Source organism: Stenella coeruleoalba, assembly GCF_951394435.1.
Source record: "Stenella coeruleoalba genome assembly, chromosome: 1".
Lineage (NCBI taxonomy): Eukaryota > Metazoa > Chordata > Mammalia > Artiodactyla > Delphinidae > Stenella > Stenella coeruleoalba.
The window spans coordinates 15,747,875-15,771,997 of NC_137169.1; the positions used below are offsets into that span (position 1 = coordinate 15,747,875).

A 24,123-nucleotide genomic window follows, 5' to 3' on the forward strand; every position below is an offset into this window, starting at 1 on the left:
GAACCTCGGACCTCATTCCGGGCACTGGACGGTCTCTCGGCCCAGACCGCTCTTCCATCAGGTCCCACCACCTCCACCAGAACGGCCCTGTCCCCACCATCTACGGTGGCCCCAGGAACTTCTGGGGTTCTGCTAATGCTCGGTGCCTCCGTCTGGGTGCTGGTTGCACAGGGCACTCACTTTGTGGAAATGAATTCAGTTTTGCATTTGTGATTTGGGCATTGGTACTTAAAAAAAAGTAAAAACATAAAAATAAAGCCGCCCCTACCTCCTGCCCCCCGTTCTCTTCATCAGGCTACCCCTCCCTAGAGTCTCTTGCTTCTTTCTCTGCTACGTTGTTTCTTACACACACACACTTCCCCTGGAACGCGAGCTCCAAGAGTGCAGAGACGCACCTGTCACCGTGACAGCTTCCAGAATAGGGTGTGTCATACAGCAGGTACCGAATACATACACGCAGGTGTCAAGACCGGGTGTGAAGGCCCCGCCCAGCGTTGCCTGCGTGTGGGGGCGGGGCCAGCGGGGGCGCGGCCTGAGCCCAGGGCCTCACCTTCCTCTGCATCTTCTCCAGCAGCTTGCTCTTGGCCCTCACTTCCTCCTGGATGGAGTCGTAGACGTTGAGCAGCACCCAGTCCCCGCTGTCCTCGTCTGAGTTCTGCAGAGCCGCCACCAACTGCTTCTTGCGCTCGTCTGCATACCGCTTCCGCCGCCTGTGCTTCTCCTTCAGGTCCTTGTTCTTGGCCTGCTCGCCCCCGACCACCTGCTGCTCCAACAGCTGCAAGCTGCCCTCGTGGAGGAGAAAGCAAACGTGACACAGTCTACCGATCACTGAGCACTGGATGTCCAGCCTGATCTCATCGACTCCTTCCAACAACCCCACTTCACAGACACGTAAACTGAGGCCCAGAGAGGTGAAGCTGCTGGCTTGGAATCAGACCCGGCATTCCTGCCAGATCTCCCTGACTCCAAGCCTGTGTGCTCAGCCACCCAGCTGGTTCTGCCCCACAGGAAGGGCGAGAGTCTCGCTCTGGAGCCAGAGCTGCTCCACCCGCCTCCCACCTCCTGGGACTGACGGTGCCACCACAGGGCAGGCTCGCGGCCATGCTCCCAGGCAACCTCAGGGATCAGAATACCCCTGGGTTGTGGAGAATGTTCCATACAGTCAGTGCATAATGTTTAATCAGGGAACATTAAGAACAGTTCGTTTTTTTAAATATTTGTATCTAAAATGCTAAAAAAATGTTTAGAGTTTTGCCTTTAAAAGTACAAATTTGAAATAACTACAAAGGCTTATGCAGAACTCCCTACTCTCTAATAAAGCACAACAGAGGTATTTTAGACTCTGCCTCTTTCCAAAGGGACATAAGGGGAGTATAACTAAAGACATTCCCAGGCTTCATAACAGGATAGGAGATCATGCTGAAGGGAAAGGACGGAACCACGCAAACTGAGCAGCCGGGCCCAGACCCGTGTCAGGCTCAGTTCTCGGCTTGACGGCAGTCAGGATTCAGGGGAGTCACATCCAATTCACTGCTCTGCTTAAGACCCTTGTAGGGTCCCCATCAGGATGAAGCCCAAGCCCCGGGGGCACAGAGGGCCTCCCTGTCTCACCTCCCTCTGCCCCCACCACCCCTAACTCACTCCAGCTTCAACTCAGGGCGGCTGCTTCTCCAAACACCCAGACTGTTTCCACCCCCTGCACCTTTGTGCCACCTTAGGTGTGCCCCGTACCTCAAATGCCACCCCTGAGGCATCTTCGCGCACACCTTATTCAGGTGTCCCCTCTTCCGAGAAGCCCTCCCCGACCACACTGCAGACCACACAGTGAAAATCGCCACGTGCCGTGTGTTTTCTGTGTGCGCGACACCACGCTCCCGCCCCGCCTCGTCGTCTCATTTGACCCTCACAACAAGCTTCCTGAGATTCTATCACCCACTGTATAGATGAGAAGCTGAAGCACAGAGAGGTTAACCTCAGCCTAGGTGGCAAAGCTGGGAAGTGGTGGAGGCGGACGGGAACCCAGGCAGTGACTACACAGAACCTGGTTCTAACTGCTCCAGAACCTGCCTCCCCAGACCTCATGTACCTGCCTGCCCCTGGACTGAGAGCCCCTTGAAGGCCAAGACCTCCCATCTATGCTTGCATCCTGGTGCCCAGCACGTAGTAGTTGCTCAGTTAATGTTTGAACAGTGGACTGTGGGGCCCGAAGGGGGCTGAACCCCTGGCTGTGGGGCTGACTCTGTCATGGAGGTGAGCCTGACTGTAATCTCAACTACAGTGGTGAGAACCAAGGCTCAGAGATGTTAAGCGACTTGCACAAAGCCGCAGAGCAAGTGAGGAAAGCGCGGCCCCGCAGGCGCCCCAGGGTGTGTTTGGGGTGGCTTGTCCCTAGGGGGAGCACATCTTCCATCAGGGAGGAACTGGAGGCTCGGCTGCGACCTGGGGGAAGCCTGCGTCGCCTGCCCTGAGCTCCTGAAGCCTGCAGGCCTGGCCCCTCAAAAACCAGGCGGGGATCTGGTGGCACCTGTGCTGCTTCGGGAGCAGAGCCCTGCCACCTGGCTGACCCGAGCACCATCCCTGCCCCGCTTCTCCTGGAGAGGCTCAGCCACATCAGGAGAAGACCTGGGTGGGGCTCAGGAAGAATCTATGGGCACCTCCACCCCTGCGCACAGGGCACAGCTCCCTCCCGCCCCACGTGGGGTCCCACCACCCCCCGGGCATAGCTCCCTCCTTCCCCACATGGGGTCCCACCACCCCCAACCCCAGGCTCAGGTGCTTACCGGGCAAGCACCTGCTGCTGGTCCACAGTGGGCAGTAGGTCATCGGTCAGCACTGCCACCTCCATACTGTCCCTTCTCGCAGTTGTCTTGGCCAGCAGAGACTGAGGCTGAGCCCCTAAGGCCACCTGGGCTTCACCCTCGGCTCCCACACTGGGCTCTGCTGCCAACATCACCTCCTCGGTCACTCCCGGGCCCAGGTCAACCTCCTGAGCACAAAGAGAAACCCAGGTGGAGGCGGGAGGCCAACTCCTGGACACGAGCTCACAGCGGCCTCAATCCCAGACGGGGGCAGCCCGGCCCCTGGCAGTCTGGGACGGATCACTTCTGGCTCGGGCACACCCAGTTATACAAAAATGCACCATTTCCACCAACATCCCCCCAAAACGGTCCCCCAGCTCCCTCTCCCACCCCTCACCATCCAGGCTACACACGGCAGCCAGCGGGATTTTCTTAAAATATAAATTGATCCTTCATAGCTTCCCATCACGTTTGCAGTAAAATCCAGTTTCTTCCATGGGCTGCCGCACCCTCTGTGCCCGCTCCCTGCCTTCTCCCCACAACCCCATCCATACTGCCACTTCTCTGACCTCCTTTTCTGTCACTGAGAAAGTCAAGATCTTTCCAACCCCAGGACTCTGACACTTGCTGACCCCTGCTTGGTGCTCCCCCCAGCGCCTTCTTCCTGCTTCGGTCCCATCTCAATGTCACCTGCCGGCCAGGGTGTCCCAACCTCCCTGTCTCCCATCTCCTAAGAACCTGCAGCGCCGGCTCCTACCCAGAGATCAGGTCCAGAAGCTGGCAGATCGCTTTCTCTCTCCACAAATGTGGGCAGATTTAAAGCCTTCCTCCCAGTGCCCTTGGCCGGTTGTGTTCTCTGAAGCATAAGAGAAAACAAGGGTGGGGTCTGAGAGCAGCAGAGCTCAAAACGGGTCCCCCACCCCCGGGGGGGTTCCCTGATGGTGCCTCCGGGGCCCCCAGCCCCTGCTCTGCGGCCCTCGTCCACCGCACATGCTGGGCCTCTCTGCTCTAGACAAGGGCTCCACGGCTGAGGAAAGTTTGCAAATCGCTGTGGATCAGCGGCCTCTTATTGGCAAATCGACAAAAAGAGAGGTGACGGCTCCTCTGATGTGCACGCTGCTTTGAGATGAGGATAAGCTGGGGGAGGGCTGGGGTTGTTGTCCTTGGTTTTTTTTGGTTTTGTTTTTGTTATTTATTTATTTATTTGGCTGCACTGGGTCTTAGTTGTGGCCCGTGGGATCTTCACTGCCGCATGCAGGACCTTCGTTGCGGCGTGCGGGATCTAGTTCCCTGACCAGGGATCGAACCCGAGCCCCCTGCATTGGGAGCGCAGAGTCTTAACCACTGGACCGCCACGGAAGTCCCTGTTGTTCCAGTTTTACGAGTGAGGAAACTGAGGCCAGAGAGGAAGGAGACAAGCAGAAGCATCCGGGAAGAATCAGGCCCCTGGAACTGCCCCCGCCTGTCAGTACTCACAGTCCTGGGCAGGAGGTCGTCGTCCGCCTCAGCTTCAGACCTGAGGTCACCAGGCTCCAGCAGATCTGTCTGGGAGGGGTGCTTGCAGGAGAACAGGGGTAGGGGGAAGAGGAGTGGTTGGGCCAGAATCATCCTTTGCTGCCCTGCCCCTTCAGCTCCCCACCTGCTCACCAACCCCACCACCTCTTCCTGAGGGAAGGAGGGGAGACTAGATGAGGGGGGAGAACAGGGGAGAGAGGAAATGGGGGAGAGAGGAGAGACACTGCTGTGTTGCAGGAGCGTTACCTGCATGACCTCACGTGAAGCATGTGTCAGCATCCCCATTTTATAGATGAGGAAACTGAGGCCCAGAAAGGTGACTGGACAAGGTCACACAACTGAGTGAGTGGTAGAGCTGGGATCTGAGCCCAGGTCTGATTCAAATGCCTGTGGTCTTTATACCCACACAATCACACATATGGGAAGGGAAGGGAAGGGAAGGACAAAGGAAGAAGAGAGAAAAAAAGATTTTTAAACATAAAAACAGAGGGTTGAAAAGGGAGAAGGCACAGGATAAAGGGGCAGGTTGGAGGAAGAGCTGCATCTCAGGATTCCTGGGTAGCCTGAAAGGTAGCTGGATTCTCACAGAACCCCCTCCCCGACAACAGCATGAGGGTTGACCAAGGCCACCTCCAGCTCTTTCAGGCCTGGAGCTCAGTGTAACCATGGCAACCAGCAAACTCCCTGCACAGATGTCCCTCCGTCAGCAAAACAGGTGCCCAGCTGGCATCGCCTGGGATCCCAATCCCAACCGTCCTACTGGTTTACAGAGCATCAGACAGAGCCTCTCTTTCCCAGACCCCTGAACAGCTGAGCTGTCGCCGCGCCAGACACACCGCAGAGATGGTGCCGGCAGTGCCGGAGCAGCAGAGGTTAGACGTCTGCACATGCCCCATGACCTCTGTGCCCCAGCTGAGCTCTGCCCCCATGGCAGCCTGCATGACATCAGCTACCTGCGTGGTGACCTTGGGTACGTCCGCCTGGGGCACGTCCAGCCCGGCCCCCCTGGAGGAGAGCCTGGCCAGCTTGGCTTCCACGGCAAGTGGGTTGTGCAGGCCCGGAAGCAGCTCCAGGGCCCTCAGGTGGGGCTCTTCTCCCTGGAGGAAGGGCTCCTCCTCCCACAGGGGCTCCGTGGCCTCCCGGCTGACATCCTCATCTAGGAAGTGTCCACTCGGGGCCTCCACCTCAGGCACAGGGACCTCCAGGCTGGAGGGCTCCCTGGGCCCAGGGAAAGCCGTGGAGATGAAATTTTCTTCGAGCATGGAAGACTCATCAGACCCAAGAGAAACCTCCGACTTGGAGGCCTCCACCTTGGGCAGTTCCTCAAACCTGGAAGAAACCTCAGTCTTGAAGACACCCTCACTGGGCAGGGTGTCAGGCATGGAGTAGATCTCGGGTTTCACGGCCATCTTGTACTGGAAAGTAGGTGAGTGCTCAGAACTGCTGGCGAGCTCAGCCCTGGACATGACCTCGGCCTTGTAGAGGACTTCTGCCTTCAGGACAGCCTCTGCAAATAGAGACCTTCCTTTAGCTTTTTACAGGGTGGACAGGCGGGACCCTTCCCTGGAAGCTGGCCCCAAGCTCACCATCTCCGAGAGACCAGCTTAAGAGTCAGAGCCTCCCAGGCCCCTAAATACTGGCTTCCCATCTCTGCCCATCTGCGCATCAGAACTCAAGCCCTGTCTCCTTCTACCTCTTCCAGGAAGCCTTCCCTGACCAGCTCCATGATCTTTCCATTCTCTGGCCTCCCCAGCCGGCCATTATATGCTGGGCTCTTACCACTCCGCCTTGGGTCTGCTCTTAATACATAAACTGACTTCCCTGCAGGTATTATTGTCTCCAAGGCAGAGAGCCCCCAATCAGCAGGTTCCACACCCAAGACCCTCAGGGGCCTCGCCGGGGTCTCAGAGCCCTTGTCCACAGGATAAGCTAGAGCCGTGGGATATAATGAATGCTGTGGATGGATATTAGCGAGACCAAATAAAATCCCTTGGAGGCCTGATATTCAAAGAGGATGGAGGGAACACTCCCAAGGACAGAAAGTGCTAGAATCTGCCCTTCCTTCTTCTTCCAGGTCTACACCAAGAGGGGCATCTCCCCGCCATCTGGGATGGGAGATGATCGCACAGGCCTTCTGCTCCCAGCTCATGGGCAGTAGACCAGCTCCTTTACATCCCAACCTCTTCTTTGTCACCGTGTCCTGGGCTCCCCTGAGAGAGTCCTGATGTCCCCTTCGCTGAGACATCCACTCCCTAGCTCATGGCCTGAACCTCTCCAAGCCTGAGTCTGCACACCTGCGTTGTGAGGATGCGGTGAGTCCCAACTCACTGAGGGCGTTCGGGAGAAGCACCTACCTACCCAGTACCTGGCACACGCAATGCCCAATAAACGGTACCAATGATATGAACATATTGTCATCATTACGAGGTGGATGTTATAGTAACTGAGTACAGTATTTGAGCATTAGGAAGTCTTGGGCTGCCTGGCAGCACAGGTGTCTGAAAGATAGTGGTGGGATGGAACGTTCTAGAATGTCAAATAGAAGATAAAAATTTCCAGGAAGGTAAAAGTTCTTGCTAATGATTAAATGCTTATTTGGGGATGTGGTTGCTTTGGTAACAAATGGTCTCAAATGTGAAAAGAGACTGTAGAAAATGTAGAAACTGTGGGAAAGGATTTATCCAGAAAACATGGGTGATATGTTACAGCTCTAAGTCAACCTTGGGAGGCGATCCAGCCTGTGGCCAAGGCATCACGAGGCAGTGCTGTGGGTAAGAATACTGGCTCTGGAATCAGACTGCTGGGTTCAAGTCCTGGCTCCACTTTACCAGCTGTGTGACCATGGGCAAGTTACTTACCCTCTCTGGGCCCCAGTTTCCTCATCTACAAAGTGAGGGTGACTGTGGTGCCTGCCTTGCTGGGCTGTTGTGAGGACTAAATAGAACTGAGCCTGGTGCATGGGAAGTGCTCTATAATGTCAGTCAGAGGGGTGAGGAGGAGAGCACGCTGGCCTCCCTCCCGACAGCTTTGGGGGGCGGGGGCCCACCTGTCTCCTTGCGCAGGTTCTCCTCCAGTGCGGACAGCTTCACGTCGTACGAGTTGCGCATGGCAGTGATGTCCTCCTCCAGCCGGGCCCTGGACTCCTGCTCTGCCTCATAGTCGGCCCTCAGCCGGGCCAGGCGCTCTTCGTACTCCTGGCAGAGGCGGGGGAATAACAAGAGGGGCAGCATTTATCGCCACTTCAAAACGCAGCTTTCAGTAATCCTCTTTTGTCATTCAAACAATCCGGAAAATACAAATAAGCCAAAAGAACAAAATTAAAATTCCTCCTCAGCACTAGGATGATTCCTGGCTGGTGAAGACCCTTCTGCACTTTTCTCTATACATTTTTAACGGGCTAGTAGTATGCCTACCTGTCTGTAATCTATGTTTTCCACAAAGCAGCAGATCATGAACACCTTTCTGCATCAACAAATATGTTTTTACCAAATAGTCCTCAAGCCATCGAAGACGAAATGTATTTGTATGCATCTGCTTCTCTCTCCATCTTTGCCATCACCACCAGCTCTCGTCTGACCTGGTTCCCCACCTCCACTCTTGCTCCAAACCTTTCTCCACGTGGCAGCTACGCATCCGTAGATCATGTTTCAATGGCTTCCCGTGTTGGAGGATAAAAATCTAACCTCCTCAACTTGACCTCCAGTCCCCAGTGATCTGGACAGCCCACTCCATCTTTGCCACTCTTGGGCACGCCAGGCGCTTGCCACTCCTAGACACGCCCACTCCCCCCCATGCCCCCCACCCCGCCAGCCTCAGGGCCTTTGCCCTCACTCCCTGGCAAGTTCGTCCCTTCAGGCCTCGGCTTGGTAACAACCTCCCAGAGAGGCCTTCCCTGGTTACCCTCTCAGAAGATCACCACCACCGCTGTCACTTCGCTTATTTCTTCTTAGCCTGGATCATAAGTTCCATCATTCTCTGCATTTATTTGACTATAGATTAACCGTCCAGCTTCCCCACCAGAGAACACGCATCCTCCCATCTTGCAGCCTCGGTGCCTAGCAGAGAGGAGGGACTCGGGGAATCGCTGCTGAATCAGCAAGTGCGTGAAGCAGAACTGCTAGGCAGGCTGTGCAGGTGTCTGATATGCGCCCCCCACAGGGAGGGCCGGGCCTTTATGAACTAATGTTCGTCTGTGACCCGCTGTCTTCTGGAGCTGCTCCTGACAGAGGGGCCTGCAGCGGCAGTAAGCCAGAGGGGCGGGACGGGGTTAAAGATGGGAGAGCCCCTGCACACGCCCACCCCTGCAGATCCCCCGGGAAGTACAGAACCAGCACAGACTCCTACAACAGCACAGACGGCAACAGCACAGACGGCAAGACCTGGGCTCTCGGGGTGGAAGAGGAGACTGACCACCATTAGAATTTAACGTTTTCTGGGACTTCCCTGCTAGTCTGGTGGTTAAGACTCTGCGCTTCCAATGCAGGGGGCCTGGGTTCGATCCCTAGTTAGGGAACTAGATCCCTCATGCCGCAACTAAAGAGCCCACGTGCTGCAACTAAAGATCCCGCACATGGCAGCGAAGATCCTGCGCAGCCAAATAAACAAATATATATTTTTAATGTAACGGTTTATGCAGCACAGTTGAGATGCATTGAGCCTCAGGGCAATACCTGCAATGTTACTGAGACCCAGGGAGGGTCCAGACTTGCCCAGAACCACGCAGCTCTCTGATGGCCTCATGGAGACCTGCAGCCCACGCCCCGCCTGCTTTCTCCTGCCCCTGCGCCCGCCCTCGCCTTCCTCCTCGTCCAGCTGGGATCCCAGCGCCCAGCACTACATCCATCCCTCAGCAAGCACCCCTGACTCCCTCACTTCAGCATCTGCCCCTACTCCCTCCAGCACAGCCCTGACCCCAGTTACACCCAGGCCTAGGCCCAGTGGCACCTACACCCCCGCAAGACCTGGCTGGAGATGCACACATGGGCCCGCACACACGGACCTGCGCACTCGCACACACGGCAGCACCGGCTTCCTTTCTCACCTGTAAATGTGTGACCCCAAATCTCAGAAGGAGCTCTAAGTGGTGTCCCACCCTTTCCTAGTCCTTCCACCTTCCCTCTCTCCGAAACCCTCCGCTCCCCCCATTTCCTGTCTGGTCCTCCACAGAGAGCCCTGAAGAGGGCAGAGGTGAACTCCCTCACCCTCCTCTGCCCTAAAGCTCTGTGTCCTCTTGTGACGGAGGACAAACCGTCCAAAGCCGAACCCCCCGTAGGAGGACTCTGCTCTTTCAGTCCCCCTCCCTCCTATACCTCGGACTTCTCCCTCGGTTCTAGATCATTCCCCACAATCCACAAAACATGCTCTACTACTTCCTTTCTTTTTGCCACACCATGTAGCTTGCGGGATCTTAGTTCCCCAACCAGGGATCCAACCCAGGCCCTGGCAGCGGAATCCTAACCACTGGACCGCCAGGGAATTCCCATGCTACTTCCAATATTAAAAACAATAAAACTCTGCCTTGGGCCCACCTGCGCCTCTGGCTCCAGCGCCCAGCGCCTAGTAGGTGCTCAGAAAATGCTTGTTGATGACTAAATGGGGTAAACCCAGACCTCCGAGCCCCGGCTGGCACCTGTTACACAGCCCAGCCTCTTCCAGCAGCAGGAAAGCCGCCTTATACCCACTCTAGAGATGAGGAAACAGGCTTGGAGAGCTTAAACAACCTGCCCGGGCACAGAGCCTGTAAGAACTGGACTCACAGAATGTAAAAGCTGGATGAGCCCTAGGAATCTTCTAGTCCAAATCCCCTGGTGCAGCTAGAGACGGAAGCCCACGGAGTCAAAGCTGCAGCCCGTGGCTGAGCCGACTCCTGGCCCGGCACCCTCTGTTACACACAGGGGCCCCCTCCCTCATCCTCAGCATCCTGACTGGCTCAGGAATGGAAAGGAAAGCACAGTCTAGGCACACAGAGAGTCTTAAGTGAAAGAACAAACGGGAGGGAGGACAGACCCCCTCAACTCTTCCTCTGAGTATGGCTCGCAGAAGAAACTCCAGGGCCATAAAATAGACTTGGTGGTGGCAGCGCCAGGGGACAGCGGTCTGACACAGCGTCCACTAAGCTGCCCTTGAGGAGGAGGCAGGTGACCCCCATCCCCAGAGCAGAAGGACCCTCCAATCACTGGCTACTCCAGCAGCCGGCCCAGAACAGCGTTCTTCTCCCTTATGACCACTAGGGGGCGACAGCGCCCTGCATATCACACAGCCAGGATGCCCGCCCACCCAACCCGGCTTCCTCAGGGAGGAGGCTTCCATCCCAGCCCCAGGTCAGCACCCCTGCCCCACGCCCCCCTTCCCCGTACTGCTTTGTGACCAGCGTCCACCTGTCCCTATGAGATTCCAAAACACACCCTGAAGCGCAGCCTCTCATCCTGTGGGCTTGTGCTCAGCCATCCCCAAAGGTCCCCTCCTGCCGGGACCTCCCCACCCCGCCCCGGGGAGCCAGGCCCAGGGCCCCAGAGCTAGCCTGCCGCTGCCCCTGCCCCAGGAGCTCCCAGAGCAGCAGAGGAAAAGGCAGAATGAGCGGCTGAGTTCCCAGAACCTTGACGGGGCCTGGATGGGGCCGTCCAGGAGCTACAGTTGAGCCTCTCCCCAAATAGTAAACGCCTCCGCCTGTCGTGGCAGCACTTGGGGGCTCTTTGGTCGGTTCCCCCCAGCCCTCCAGCCCACAGGACTGAGACTCCCCCAGGCCTTACCCGGTCTGCCTCCAGAGGCTGGGCCCCAGGCCCGTGCAGCCTGCCCAGGGCTGCTCCCATCTGAGGTCATAGTTGAGTGGCAGTAGCCCAGCTGCAGACACGTCGAGGCCCCAGTCTCCACAGAGCTGTCCTTCCCTGGCATTAGGTTTCCCACCAGGAAGAAGCCAGTGCCCTACTTAAAGGGACCATCGAATGTCAAACCCCACCACATGCTCAGGTCTCAGAATGCAGCCCTCTAATGGCAGGAACCTCCGGAAATCAACAGAGACTGGAGTCAGGACAGAGCCTAAGCCAGGGGTAGGAGGCGCTGCGTGTCTGGCTGTGTCAGTGCCCCTGGGGTCAGCTCCGCATCTGTAAATCAGGGTGCTACCTACCCTGCTGGGTCCCAGTGTGCTGGAAGCCACAGTTGTGGGAGGACCCAGGTGCCCCGAGGTGACAGCTTTTGCTGGGAGGCTAACGCCCCACTTATCCACCGGTCAAGTCAAATGGGTGCCCAGGGGTCCCCACGGCCCACCCAGGCTGCCTGCTCTCAGCCCAGAGCCCTTCCGCCCTGGCCTCTTCACCGAGGCACTGGCCATCCCTACCGCCAGGGATGCCCTCTCCATTGCCATCAATCCACAGCCAGCTCTTCATGCAGCACAGATGAGAGATGGCGGCCCTGCAGACGCCCACAGCCCTCTCTGTTCTGCACACAGAGGCACCGACGGGGGACGGACTGTACTCTGGAGTCAGGAAACCGAGTTCAAATCCCGGCTTAGACTCTCCTTGGCTGTGTGACCTTGGGCAGGTCATGGCACCTCTCTGAGCCTCAGCTTTCTGAGCTCCAAAGGGAGACTGGAGTACCAACCCCCACGTGATGGTGGCGGGGAAATGGTATCGTTCTGGAGACGGTCTCCTGCTGGGCCCCACCTGCCTGCCCCTCTCCACCTGCCCAGGGTCTCACCTCCCGGATCAGCTGCTTCTCAGCCTCCGTGTTGTGCTGGATCACAGATGGGAGCAACAGCTTCTCTTCAATCTGGACGGGGTTTGGGGGAACCTGATTGTTCAGCAGGGCTGGGAGAAAAGCAGAAATGAGGGGCTGAGGCCAAGGTGCACATGGTTTGGAGGAACTAAGCAGAAATCCATAAAAAGGCAACTGCGTGCTCATTCAAAAAAGACTCAGAGTACTGCACTTATTTCAAGCATGTCTCTGTGTAAGATGCTCATATACTCATCCAACAAGTATTTCTTGAGCACCTACATGTTCCAGGGCCTGGGGGTTTGGCACTAAACAAAACAGACAAGACTCCACACACACGTTGTTTTCAACTGGGGGAGAAAGGTAAGCAAAATGCATAACATGTTAACAAGGAAATATTTTCTAAGAGAAGGAAAGCAGGGAGGGTGCTGAGAAATAAGGATCAGGGGGAAGGGCTGCAATTTTAATAGTGTGGACAGGAAAGACCTCTTAGACAAGGTGGGAGGAAAGCAGTTATTTGAAGGAAGTGAGGGAGTGGGGCAGGCAGAGATCCTGGGGACAGACAGAAAAGAATGGTGAGTGCAAAGGTCCTGTGGCAGGCAGGGGCTGTGGCTGTTCCAGGAACAGGCGGGAGGCCACTGAGGCTGGAGCAGAGTGAGCGAGGGAGAGTACGAGCGAAGAGCAGAGCAGGTCAGAGAGGGAAACTCGCAAGCCGTGGCGAGGGCTTTAGCTTCAACTCTGGGTTAAACCAGGCCATTGGAGGGTTTGGGCAGGGCAGCGAAAGGACTTGTATTTGAACAGGAGCTCCCTGGTTGCTGTGTGGAGCATGTACTGGGGGGACAATGGCACAGATTCTGGACCTGCTTTAAAGGTAGAGACAACAGGATCTACTGCTGGATTGGATTGAGGTTTGAGCAAAAGTGAGAAGCCCAGCGTGACCCCAAGGTTTCTGGCTTGAACACCTGGAAGGAGAGCGGTGTCACTGGCTGGGGACAGCTGCAGGACAAGCAGGTCTGGGAAAGGTCGAGAGTTCAGTGTCCAATATGTTAAGTTTGGAATGACAATTAGATAGATGGCCAGATGGCCAAGTCTGGAAATCAGACGACATGGTTTATCAATCAGGTTTGGGTTTTACTTCCTGATGTTTTTGACATCCTGGGAGACTTGATGGCCAGGAAGAGACTGCCCCTCCCAGGGCCAGCCAATTCCTAGAGGGAGTAAACAGCTTGTCCGGAGGAGCAACCCTTTCATGTGCAAACCAACCAATTCTGAGTCCACACCCACCTCTATCTAACTCTCCCACACAGCCAGTATTTCCCCTGCCCAAAGTCAACCGGGGCCAGGACCAGGCAAGCAGGGACAGCCCTTATGCCCCAATCCTGTCGGGCTTACTCAAGCTAGCCAGTCCTGAGCTGTTTTTCCTGCATGGCTGTGTCTTTCCACCAAAACCCCGATAAAGGCTCTGGCCCGGGCTGTCCCTCGCTCCTCTCTGCCTCCTGACCCACACTGGTGCTTCCCCCTGTGGCCCTGCATGGCGTGCCTCTCATTTCCAGGGTAACTGAGTAACATTACCCTTTCTTTCAATGACATTGACCTCTCTGTGTCACCACTCAGTCACCTTTATAAATTAAGACCTGGACACGCATCACACAGCCAGGCTGTGAGAATCATGAGCACGGAGGTGGTGTTTAAAGATGTGAGACCAGGGCTTCCCTGGTGGTGCAGTGGTTAAGAATCCACCTGCCAATGCAGGGGACACGGGTTCGAGCCCTGGTCCAGGAAGATCCCGCATGCCGTGGAGCAACTAAGCCCATACGCCACAACTACTGAGCCTGTGCTCTAGAGCCCGCGAACCACAACTACTGAGCCCGCCTGCCACAGCTACTGAAGCCCACGCGCCTAGAGCGCCTAGGCGTGCCTAGAGCCCACAACAAGAGAAGCCACCACAGCGAGAAGCCCGCTCACTGCAACGAAGACCCAATGCAGCCAAAAATAAATAAAATAAATTTATAAAAATTAATAATAATAAAAAAATAAAGACATGAGACCAGATGAGCCCACCTTAGGAGTGTAGACAGAGAAAAGGCTAGAGGACCGGCCCTGGGACAGCCTGACATCAGGAGGTTAGGGATGGAGAGACTCACACAAGGGAGCTGAGAAGGAGTGGCCGCAGAGGCAGGAGAACTAGGACAAAGGGCGTCCAGGAAGCAAGGGTTTCAAGGAGAAGGGAAGGGGTCATCTGAGTCAGCTGATGCTAAGAGGACAGCTGAGGCCTCCTGAGGACCGATCACTGGATTTAACAACCAGGAGGGCATCCATGACAAGGGCAGCTTCAGTGGGATGGGGGCGCAGGGCCTGCCTGGACTAGGGGCAGGAGAGCAGAGCACGGAGGGCCAGTGAAAACAGACCAATGTTTCCCGTTCTGCTGAAAGTGGGGAGGGAGAAATATGCCAATGACCAGAGGGAGAACCAGGGCTGAGAGGGCAACGCTAACAGTTAAGTGCCTGTGCTGGAAACACCTGGAGCTTTGAGTCAGACACACCTGGTCTCAAGACCCAACTATAATGTTAAAGCATCCGGTACCGTCTGTTGAGCCTCACGTGCCAGGCTCCGTGCTAAGCCCACACGTGAATCATCTCGCGCGATCCTCTCAACCACCCCACAGCAATAACAAGGCAGGTGCTGTCATTACTTCCACTTTACAGATGAGAACGTTGAGGCTCAGGGGGGCTAGGTTGCTTCCCCGAGGAGCCAGGACGTGAACCGGTATTACTGCCCTGATCTCAGCCCCCTGCCTGCCCTGCCTCCGCCATTTCAGCTTGCTGGGCTCCATGCTCCAGATCCAGGAAGAGGGGATGCTAAGAGCCCTTACCCCCCAAGGCTGCCGTGATAACCATGGGAAGTCTGCAGGCATGTCAGCTGCTGGGTCAGGGGAGCCACCGGCAGAGCAGCCCCAACTCCCTCCTGGTGCCCCTCGCCATTCCTCCATCTAGCGTCCCCTCACTGATCGGGGGGGCTAAGCAGGGTCAGGGGTGGGGCAGGAGGGAAAGAGGAGGAAGGCAGATTGCCCAAGCGGAACCCCTCACAGTGGTGTTCAAGGGCCTCTGCACTCCAGGCCCGGCCAGCCCCTACATAGCCACCTCCCACCACCCGAGCCGCCAGGCAGTCGGCAGAACTACCTGTGGGTCCCCAAACAGACCTTAGAGCTTTGTGCATCTCTGCACAGACTGACCACTCTCATCCCGTCTAACAGGAGACTTCTCATCCCCCAAGACTCTGTGCAATCACCCCTTCTCCACTGGGAAGCCTTCCCTGACTGACCACACCCTACCCCCAGGTAGCCTTGGCCACACACTCCCTTCTGCCCTGCAGTGCCCTGTACGGATCTCTGCGCCAGATGCACACGACGCTCTGCTGGAGTGTCCTTCTCCCCCAGGAAACCAGGTATACCCACGCGGCAGAGCCTGGATCTGACTCACCTCTGTGTCCCCATGCCCAGCACAGGTCCACACACAGAGCAGGTATGAATGGATGGGGGCGGGGTGACAGGAAAGATAGATAAAAGGATGGATGACAGGGCAGAGTGAATGAGTAGGTGGACATGTGGACAGTAGGATGGATGGGTGGGTGGATGGATAAACAATGGAGTGGGTGGGAGGACAGGTGGGTTGAGTGGATGGGTGGATGGATGGGTAGATGGATGGATGCCTGGGTGGATGGATGGATGCCTGGGTGTAGATCAATGGGTGTGTAGAATGGATGGATAGAGAGGAAGGTGGGTGGGGAGGTGGATGAACGGACAGATGGACTCAGTCTCTTTAGTGCTCCCTTCTCCCAAGGGATTCTCAGATAAAGAAAACTCTGGAGTCCCTTGGTTGCAAAGACCCTGCAGGCCCACGCTCCAGGTATAGATTTCTACCTGCCAGATGACAGCCAAACACCTGGGTGTGAGAGCAGGCATCACAAGGTGCCTAACTGGGAGTGGGCGTGTGACGTCGGGGGAGGGTGAGTCACCTAGCTGCTAAGCAGCACAGCATCACCACGCTGCCATGGAGACAGCAGGCAGACAGGAGGGAGGACGGATGTGCAGCCTAGAGGCAAGGAACGGCGGACAGAGCCTCCAGCTGATGGGACAGGCCAGGCAGACGGGCCTCATGCTGGGTCATCGGCGAGCAGAAACCATCTGGGCCATCACCAACCAGGGCTCTCCCCGGCTGTTCAAAACTCTATGCTCACGTGAAGTTGCGAGGAGGTGGGACATTGCTTCCATGCCCCGGAAGACAAAGGGAGAGGGCCTTTTTCGTCCCGGGCCCTCCCTTCCACTCCCTCCCCCTGCCGCCCACCTGACAGGTTGCTGGGGCTCATCTGCTGGGCCAGAATCGCCCTGAGCTTCTTGATCTCCTCCTGGTACTCGCGCAGGAGGGCATCCTTGGGGTCCTCGTTGATGCAAGGCTTGTTCTTGATGTTCTTGGCTCGGTTGGCGTAGCGCAGCGTGCTGAGGGTCTCAGCGTAGTTGTTGTCAGCGGGCGACAGGCAGGCCACCATCAGTGTCTTGGTGTTGCCGCCCAGCGAGTCCTGCAGCAGCCGCGTCAGTTTCGAGTCCCGGTAGGGGATGTGTTTGCAGCGCCCGTCCACCAGGGCCGAGATGACGTTGCCCAGCGCCGACAGCGACAGGTTGATCTTGGTGGCCTCCTTGAGCCGCTCCCCCGTGGCACCCGTCTTGGACTGCCGCTCGCTGCCTGCCAGGTCCACCAGGTTCAGCTTGCCTGCCCGGAGGTGGTCCTTGCCCCGCTCATCTGCAGACAGACCGGGCAGAGGGGTGAGGGCCCTGGGGTGAACCCCACGGTAAGGAGACCTGGGTGCTCCCCACCCACCGAGGGTCTCATTTCAGCTGCACAGGAGCCCCATGAAGGGGGTGCTAGGATTGTGCCGTTACAGATGAGAAAAGTGAAGCTCAGAAAGGGCATTTAACATGCCTAAGGTCACACAGCTTCCAAGAGCAGAAGCCAGGGCCAACTGACTCCAGGGAGTGGGGGCTGGGAGGCACAGGCTGCTCTCTGAGTGCTGCAGGATTTCTTACGGCTATCGAGACAGCTCTTACAGATTCCTTGTGAGGCAACGGCGGGGCGGGGCGGGGTGGGGTCAGTGGGAGGCAGTGAGGGGATGTGATTGGGTCACCAGGGAGCTGAATCTCTCAATGCAAAAAACATCGGCTTTGGAGAGCCTTGGACCCAGTTCCCATCCAAGTCTTGCCTCCTACTTGCTGTGTGACCTTGGCAAAGCCACGCACCTCTCTGACCCTCAGTTCTCACATCAACAAAATGAGACTAACGATAGCTCCCCACCAGCGTTGGTTGTTGGAAGGAGCAAACGGACAGCACACTTGTACGGAGTCCACACAGGGCCCAGCACACAGCAGGGATTCGTTTGCCCTGAGAACGAGCCCAGTTCTGCAGTGACCGCAGCTGTGCTGGCAGGGCAGACCCGTGTTCTGGGGGTGACGGGAGCCGGGCACTGGCTGGGAGCAGGGGCCTGGAGCACAGGTTTTGAAGGCAGAGCCTGAGGGATCCGGTCTCGATTCTATCCCTCGGCAGCTGCGGAACTCAGGGAAATTAACTCTGAGCCTCGGCTTTCTCTTAGTAACATGGGAATCTAAGACCCCCCCTGAGGGCTGTTGTGAGGATTACACAGAGAGCACGGGCGTGAGGGGCTCGGGGTCATGCCTGGCACACAGCAAGTGCTCCTCAAATGACAGCCTGCGGCTCTTGATACTATTAATAATTCTTACTGTCACCAGAGGACATGGTAAACGGTTCCAAGTGAAATAGGGGGGAGGAGCAGGGGCTTCCTCCTTAGTTTCCTGCTGGTTGAAACCAGAATTGGCCTGGTTTTGCCCATGAGCACAGCTACCTGAAGTAAAAAGGTCTGGCTGGCATCCAGTGGAAGCTTGGACATGCAAGGGGCTTGATTCTTTGGGCTATTTTTTTCTTAAGGAGCAGCAGGAAGGAGGGACTTGGAAATGCTCTTTTGGAAAGCTCTTTGCAGAATGTACCGGGAGCCTTAAACAGGTTTGTACCCATGCCCCAGGAGGCCTGCTCCAGGGAATCTAATCTGAGGAGATGACTCTAAAAGCAGAAAAGGGGACTTCCCTGGTGGCAGAGTGGTTAAGAATCCGCCTGCCAATGCAGGGGACACAGGTTCAATCCCTGGTCCAGGAAGATCCCACATGCCACAGAGCAACTAAGACTGTGCACCACAACTACTGAGCCTGTGCTCTAGAGCTTGCAAGCCACAACTACTGAAGCCCGCGCCTAGAGCCTGTGCTCTGCGGCAAGAGAAGCCACTGCAATGAGAAGCCTGCGCACCACAACGAAGAGTAGACCCCGCTCGCCGCAACTAGAGAAAGCCCATGTGCAGCAAGGAAGACCCAACGCAGCCAAAAATAAATAAATAAATACATTTTTAACAATAAATAAATAAAAGCAGAAAAGGCTTTGTACACAAAGATGTTCAGCATGGCATTATTTACAACACTGAGAAACCGGAAACAGCATTAAGATCTTGTAGAAAAAAAAAAAAAAGAGCTTGTAGAGGGCCGGGTAGAGGAGGGTGCTGACTGATGCGCGGTCCTTCAGCCACCTTCCATGGTCAGGAAGACATGGCAGGAACTACGTGGGAACATTCTTAGGGATGGCATGGGAAATGAAACATGGGGAAGAAACTTTATATAGAGCAGAAGATTTTAAGTGTGTTTAAAATTTGCACAGGGGAAAAAAGGATCAAAATAACATATGCTTAAATGTTAACGGTTGTGTTTATGAGTAATTTCCCCTACCTTTCTCTAACTCCTAAATCTTTATTGAACTTATTTTATAATGGAAATAAAAAACATCTTTAAAATTTTTAAAAAGCCTGTTTGCAGGCAGCCTGCCTCATCCTTCAAACCCATCTGCAGAGACCAAAAGGCACCCCACAGGGCCACTCGCTCCTCCTCCCTCCTGATCTGTCCTCTCAGGCCCTAGTCCCTGCCCCCACCTACAGCATCACCACCTACCGGATGTGATCACACCACCCGCTCTCCCCATATAATCACCCCTGGGGGCGACTCTGACCCAGCCAGCACCAGGGGGTTGGCCTGGAGCCAGGTCACCACACAGGTGGGCAGTGTGCTGCTGGGGGTTCTGTCAACCCAGGCCTTGACCTTGGGCTGGGATCTCTCCACAATTATGCTCCTAGTTGGGCTGAGGCTTCTTCCTGCCCCACTGCTCTCCAGAGTTCTGTTTGTGATGAACCACAAACTCGGAGGCAATGGCAGTGTTAGTGGGAAAAACCCAGATGTCAGAGAAACCTGGGTTCAAATCCCAGCTCTACCACTTAGCAGTTAAGCGGTACCTTGAAGCACTTAAGTAAGACCTTGAACAAGCAGGTCACTTGACCTCTCAGAGCCTCCGTTTCCTCATCTGTTAATGGGAATTATAATGCCTGCATTTAGGACTGTTGTGGGCTTTAAATAGAATGAGGTGTGTAAAGGACTCAGCACAGCGTCTATAGGTGGCCTGAAATAAACGAGTTCCTTTCCTTCTTCTTCTCTTTCTCAGTAGCTCTTCCAGAAATAAAGAAAGAGTGAGATGGCTTTGGAGTAGAGAATGCTAAAGAAAGAGGAGAGGGCTTCCCTGGTGGCGCAGTGGTTGAGAGTCCGCCTGCCGATGTAGGGGACACGGGTTTGTGCCCCGGTCCGGGAAGATCCCACATGCCGCGGAGCGGCTGGGCCCGTGAGCCATGGCCGCTGAGCCTGCGCGTCCGGAGCCTGTGCTCCGCAACGGGAGAGGCCACAACAGTGAGAGGCCCCCGTACCGAAAAAAAAAAAAAAAAAAAGAAAGAGGAGAATCCTAAAGTTCTGGGTGGCACACACTCTGGGGGCAGACCCCTGGGATAGAGGCCCAGCTCGAAGACCTTCTAGTTGTGTGACCGCGATTTCCTCACTCATCTGTAAAATAGGGATGATATGAGTATCCACCTCATGGGGTTGTTGGAAGGCGCAAATGAGCTAATGCAAATACATTGCATGGCACGTAGAAAGTGCTCAGTGGTAGCTACCAGTATTATTATTGTTGTTGTTGATGATGCTGTTTATCCTGGAAACGTGGGTCCTGGCACAGGGACAGTCCTCTTGTGTTTCCTCCAGGCAACCCCAGCATCTCTTCCCAGTTGCGGCCCTCGAGGCTCCGAGTGGTGAAGGGTCTGGGCTACTAGGAGCAGGCACCCGGCTTGGTGGTCCGGCCCCCTCCGCCCCCGCCCGGCCCCACATACCCACCGCGTAGATCTCGATGCTGATGGTGAAGATGGAGTGGGAGCGGGAAGAGTCCTTGTTCATCAGCGTGTAGCCAACCGAGCGGTTCTTCCAGCCCGTCTCCATGACGCGCTCGCACTGGGCCACACTGTGCACCGTGTGCATGGAGAGCCCCTTCACGTACACCCCCTTCTCCGAGTGCTCCTTCAGCTGCGGGCAAGAGGCACGGGTCAGGGCTCCCCGGGGAACCTGAGGGAAGGGCCCAGCTCCCACCACCTCTGCCCTCCTGCAGGGCGGGTTGGCACCTCGGATTCCCTGTCACAGGTTGGGGGTTTGTCCTAGGTAGAACCAGCCTCAAACCCACCCCCGCCTCTCCCTTGTTGTGGGACCTTGGGTCAGTGACATCATCTCTCTGAGCCTCCGTTTCCACATCTGTAAAATGGGTACAAGATACCTATCCCTTAGGGAGGTGGTGAGGATTCTGTAAACTAAGGCTCGTACAACGCATGGCACGATGCCTGGCACATGGTTACTGCTCCATAAATGGCAGCCGCGGTCTCACTGTTGTTGTTAGTGCTGTGGTTGTGAAGGCGGCTTCTGGTCTGGGGTTTCAGCTCCCGGGGGCCGACCCTGTCTGTAGTCATTCACCCAAGGGCTCTGAGTGCTTCTCCCCTGACCTGCCAACGTGGCTTCTGCTCGCCTCCCTGCCGCGGCTCCACGGCAACAAGAATGTTCCCAGACCCTTGGATCATGGCGGGTGAAGGGCCATTTGCCGCCCAGAACTCCCACTGGCCCCCAGCCCTCAGCACGATGGCAGCGAGTAAATCAATTTATCTGACTGCTGCGTGCTTGCTCTCCAGGCAGCTGAGCTGTTTTGTTGCTGACACAGAGCTGTGAAAAGCAATGTGAGAGGAAATAAAACCACTCTGGGAAGAGCAGAATGAATTAGGACAGAAGTCGTCTGTCCGCTGGTCTGAGCCAGAGTAGGCTCAGATGCTTTGCCCCGGGGCAGCTTCAGGGTCCCAGGTGGGGCTGGGCCCCTGCTGCAGAGCAGGGCGGGGGGCAGAGGGGGGCAAGCACAGGCTTGCCCTATCTCCCCAAGTCCGGAGAAAGAGCCAGACCCAGACCGAAGGACTGGGTTTCACGGAACAGATAAGCGACGGAGGCAAAGAAAGGTTAAGTGGCTTTCTGAAGGTCACACAGCTATTAGTGGCAGGGCAGCACTGGGGTCACTGGCAGTGGAAGACTCCAGAGGCAGGGCTTGGAGAGAGGCTGCAGCATCCTGGAGTAACTGAAGTTTGATATGACAAAGGGCTGACCTTGACCTAGAAGGTGGCTGTGAGGACGGAGCTCAAAGGACAGGAGCAGGAGAGCCTGCAAACAGAGCAGGGCTTGATGGTAGCCTGGGATGCTGTGTGCCTGCTTTGGTCACTGCCACACTCTCAGAGGCTAGACGCCTGCCTGGCACATGCTAGGCGCAGGTGACGGATGGCTGCTCCTGGCCTCAGGAAGAACGCGGTTTCCTATCCAGTCAGACAGACTCGGGTTAGAAACCTGGTTCTGTGACTTGCTAGTTGGGGAAGTCATTTTGCCTCTCTCGGCCTCGGTTTCCTCATCTGTAAAATGAGGATGATGAATCCTATTTCCACAAGACTTTTGGGAGGATCGAAAAGAGAATGGATGTGAAAGGAGCTCTGTGGGGGTTTCTGGAGGGGGTTCGGTGAGCACAGATACCAAGAGGATGAGGCCGTCCTCTCCAGCCTGAGCAACCTCACGAGCAGGAAAGGAGGTCAGGGGAGGCAACACCTAATGTAGGGGTCTCCCACCCACCCTATTTTTAGGCCCAGGAGGGCTCGCCCCCTCACCTCCCGACCTTCTGGATCCCTCCACCCCTCCCCTGCTGTTCCGGCCTCCACCCACCTCCCGAGTGTCAGGCGCCAGCCCCGCCCCGCATTCCTTGGTAACTGTTCCTCCCGGATGCCAGGCGGAGCGCGGTCGCCATGGCAACCAGCTGGGATGCGGCCGAGTGCGGGGGAGCGGCGCGCATGCAGGACGGGACCACAGCCGGCTGGGAAACGCCCTCATGGAGGTGCGGGGTCCTGCCACTGGCCCGACGCCGGCTGCGGGAACCAACTGGAAAGGCCCCTGAGGGCCCCACCTCCGCCACCCAGCACTGAGCTGGGTTCCGTGATGGTGGTTCGTAGTGTTGGGGGAGGGGGTGTAATCGGCTTCCCCAAATCCCTTGCTGGCCCTCGCTGATCTAACCACTCTCATTAGCAGAATTACCAGGCCGTGGGCTGTGCTGTGGAGCCTGGCCACCTGGGTGCAAACTCCATCTCCACCCTTTACTGACTGTGCCCTTGGGCTAGTTCTTGAACAGCAGCTCCTCCTAAGGCTGTTGTGAGGGTTATACAGAACCCAGCTGTCCCTGCTCTGAGAGAGCTCCAGGCACCCATGGGCAATGTCTCTGAGCACATCTGTCACTGGCGGCCCTCATCCTCAGGCAGCCTGGCTCACCAAGCCTGAGGCCTGTGGTCCAGCTGGGCCACGTACAGGCAGCTGCCAGCCCTTGGGCCCGCAGGGCCTGGGTAACGGAACCCATCCGAGGGTCCATGATAGGGAGGAAGTGGAGGGGGCTGGCAGGGGCCCCGATGCTGCAGGCTGGCCTTTCGGGGCCGACAAGCAGGAGCAACTCCCTGTGCCTTGCTCCCGTCCCCATGTCCCCGTCTGGGGGCTGAGTTATGACTCAGCTGCTCCAGCTCCAGGAGAGAGAAGACAGTGGAAAGACCCCAGCTGGGTGGCTGGAGGTGCCTGTGTAGAAAGGGCAGAGCACTGCTGTGTCTGCGAGGAGGTGAGGAGGAGGGGGCTGGGGGCCAGTCCTGGTCTGGACGGGGACTGGGGGTGGGGGGAGTTCACACCCCTGTGGACCTGCTGTAGTCTGTGGCCTGACCTCCAGGGTCTTCCCAGTAAGTCTCTGTTGAATGGATGACTCAATTAATGAATGTTCCTCCCTCACATGGAACCCCACTACTCGCTTCTCACTGCCCCCCGGGTTTCCTATACTTCCCACCCGGAAGAGTCTGGGAGGAAAGCACCTGACGACTCAGATCCCACATATTCTGGTATTAGCGCCATTACTAGTAATTTGCTGTGTGACCTTGGCCAAGTCCCTTCCCCTCCCTGGGACTCAGCTTCCTCATCTGTACCATAAAAGGACTGGACTTAGAAGCTCTCCAAGGGTCTTTCTGGCTCAAAATTTTAAGGATTTTCCCACTATCTGGCCAGCACAAGCAAGTTTTTTTTCAAAACGGCTGCTCCCTGGGGTCGGATGTGTTCAGTTGGGCCATACAATGGTTGCAGGACAGAGAGGCACTCACAGTCCCTCCAAATGAAGCCAGGACAACTGGAGGGCCTAGGGGCAAGTGGGGGGCTCTGGATCTGAGCAGGGAAACAGCCCTGCCCCACATGGATGGGGTGGGATGGGACCCAGGTGATCCCAACGTCCTGTCCAATCTAGAGGTCAGTGAGGGTCTGGAAGACTGGGGGGCATCGGCAGCAGCCCCTTTATCTGGTTCTGCGCCCCCTCCCGTGGCTGTCAAGGCCTGTTCCCTGGGGAGATTTAGGCAGTTGGGCCACGGAAAATGTCCAACCCTGACTCTGTGGCTTCCTAACCTAGTGGCCACAGGCAAGTCACCTCCTCTTTCCCAGCCTCCTTTCCTCATCTGCAGAATGGGAATCTCCATAGCAACCTCCCAGGACTGATGCTCATTAATGACTGACATCCCCCAGCTCAGGCATTCTGACTCTGAAGGA

At 56.4% G+C, this 24,123-nt stretch overlaps 1 protein-coding gene across 3 annotated transcripts in view; it reads right to left on the reverse strand.

Annotated features, from left to right (window-relative positions):
• KIF17 (kinesin family member 17) overlaps positions 1 to 24,123 on the reverse strand; it is a 48,513-nt gene that overhangs the window by 15,057 nt on the left and 9,333 nt on the right. For all 3 annotated transcript variants that reach the window (XM_079936076.1, XM_079936075.1, XM_079936077.1), the window contains exons 4-12: positions 20,331 to 20,520; positions 16,364 to 16,816; positions 12,006 to 12,115; positions 7,360 to 7,507; positions 5,267 to 5,820; positions 4,275 to 4,355; positions 3,556 to 3,654; positions 2,781 to 2,986; positions 551 to 782 (exon numbers count right to left, since the gene is read on the reverse strand). In XM_079936076.1, coding sequence (XP_079792202.1) covers positions 551 to 782; positions 2,781 to 2,986; positions 3,556 to 3,654; positions 4,275 to 4,355; positions 5,267 to 5,820; positions 7,360 to 7,507; positions 12,006 to 12,115; positions 16,364 to 16,816; positions 20,331 to 20,520 — 2,073 coding nt within the window. The remainder of the gene's footprint in view (positions 1 to 550; positions 783 to 2,780; positions 2,987 to 3,555; positions 3,655 to 4,274; positions 4,356 to 5,266; positions 5,821 to 7,359; positions 7,508 to 12,005; positions 12,116 to 16,363; positions 16,817 to 20,330; positions 20,521 to 24,123) is intronic.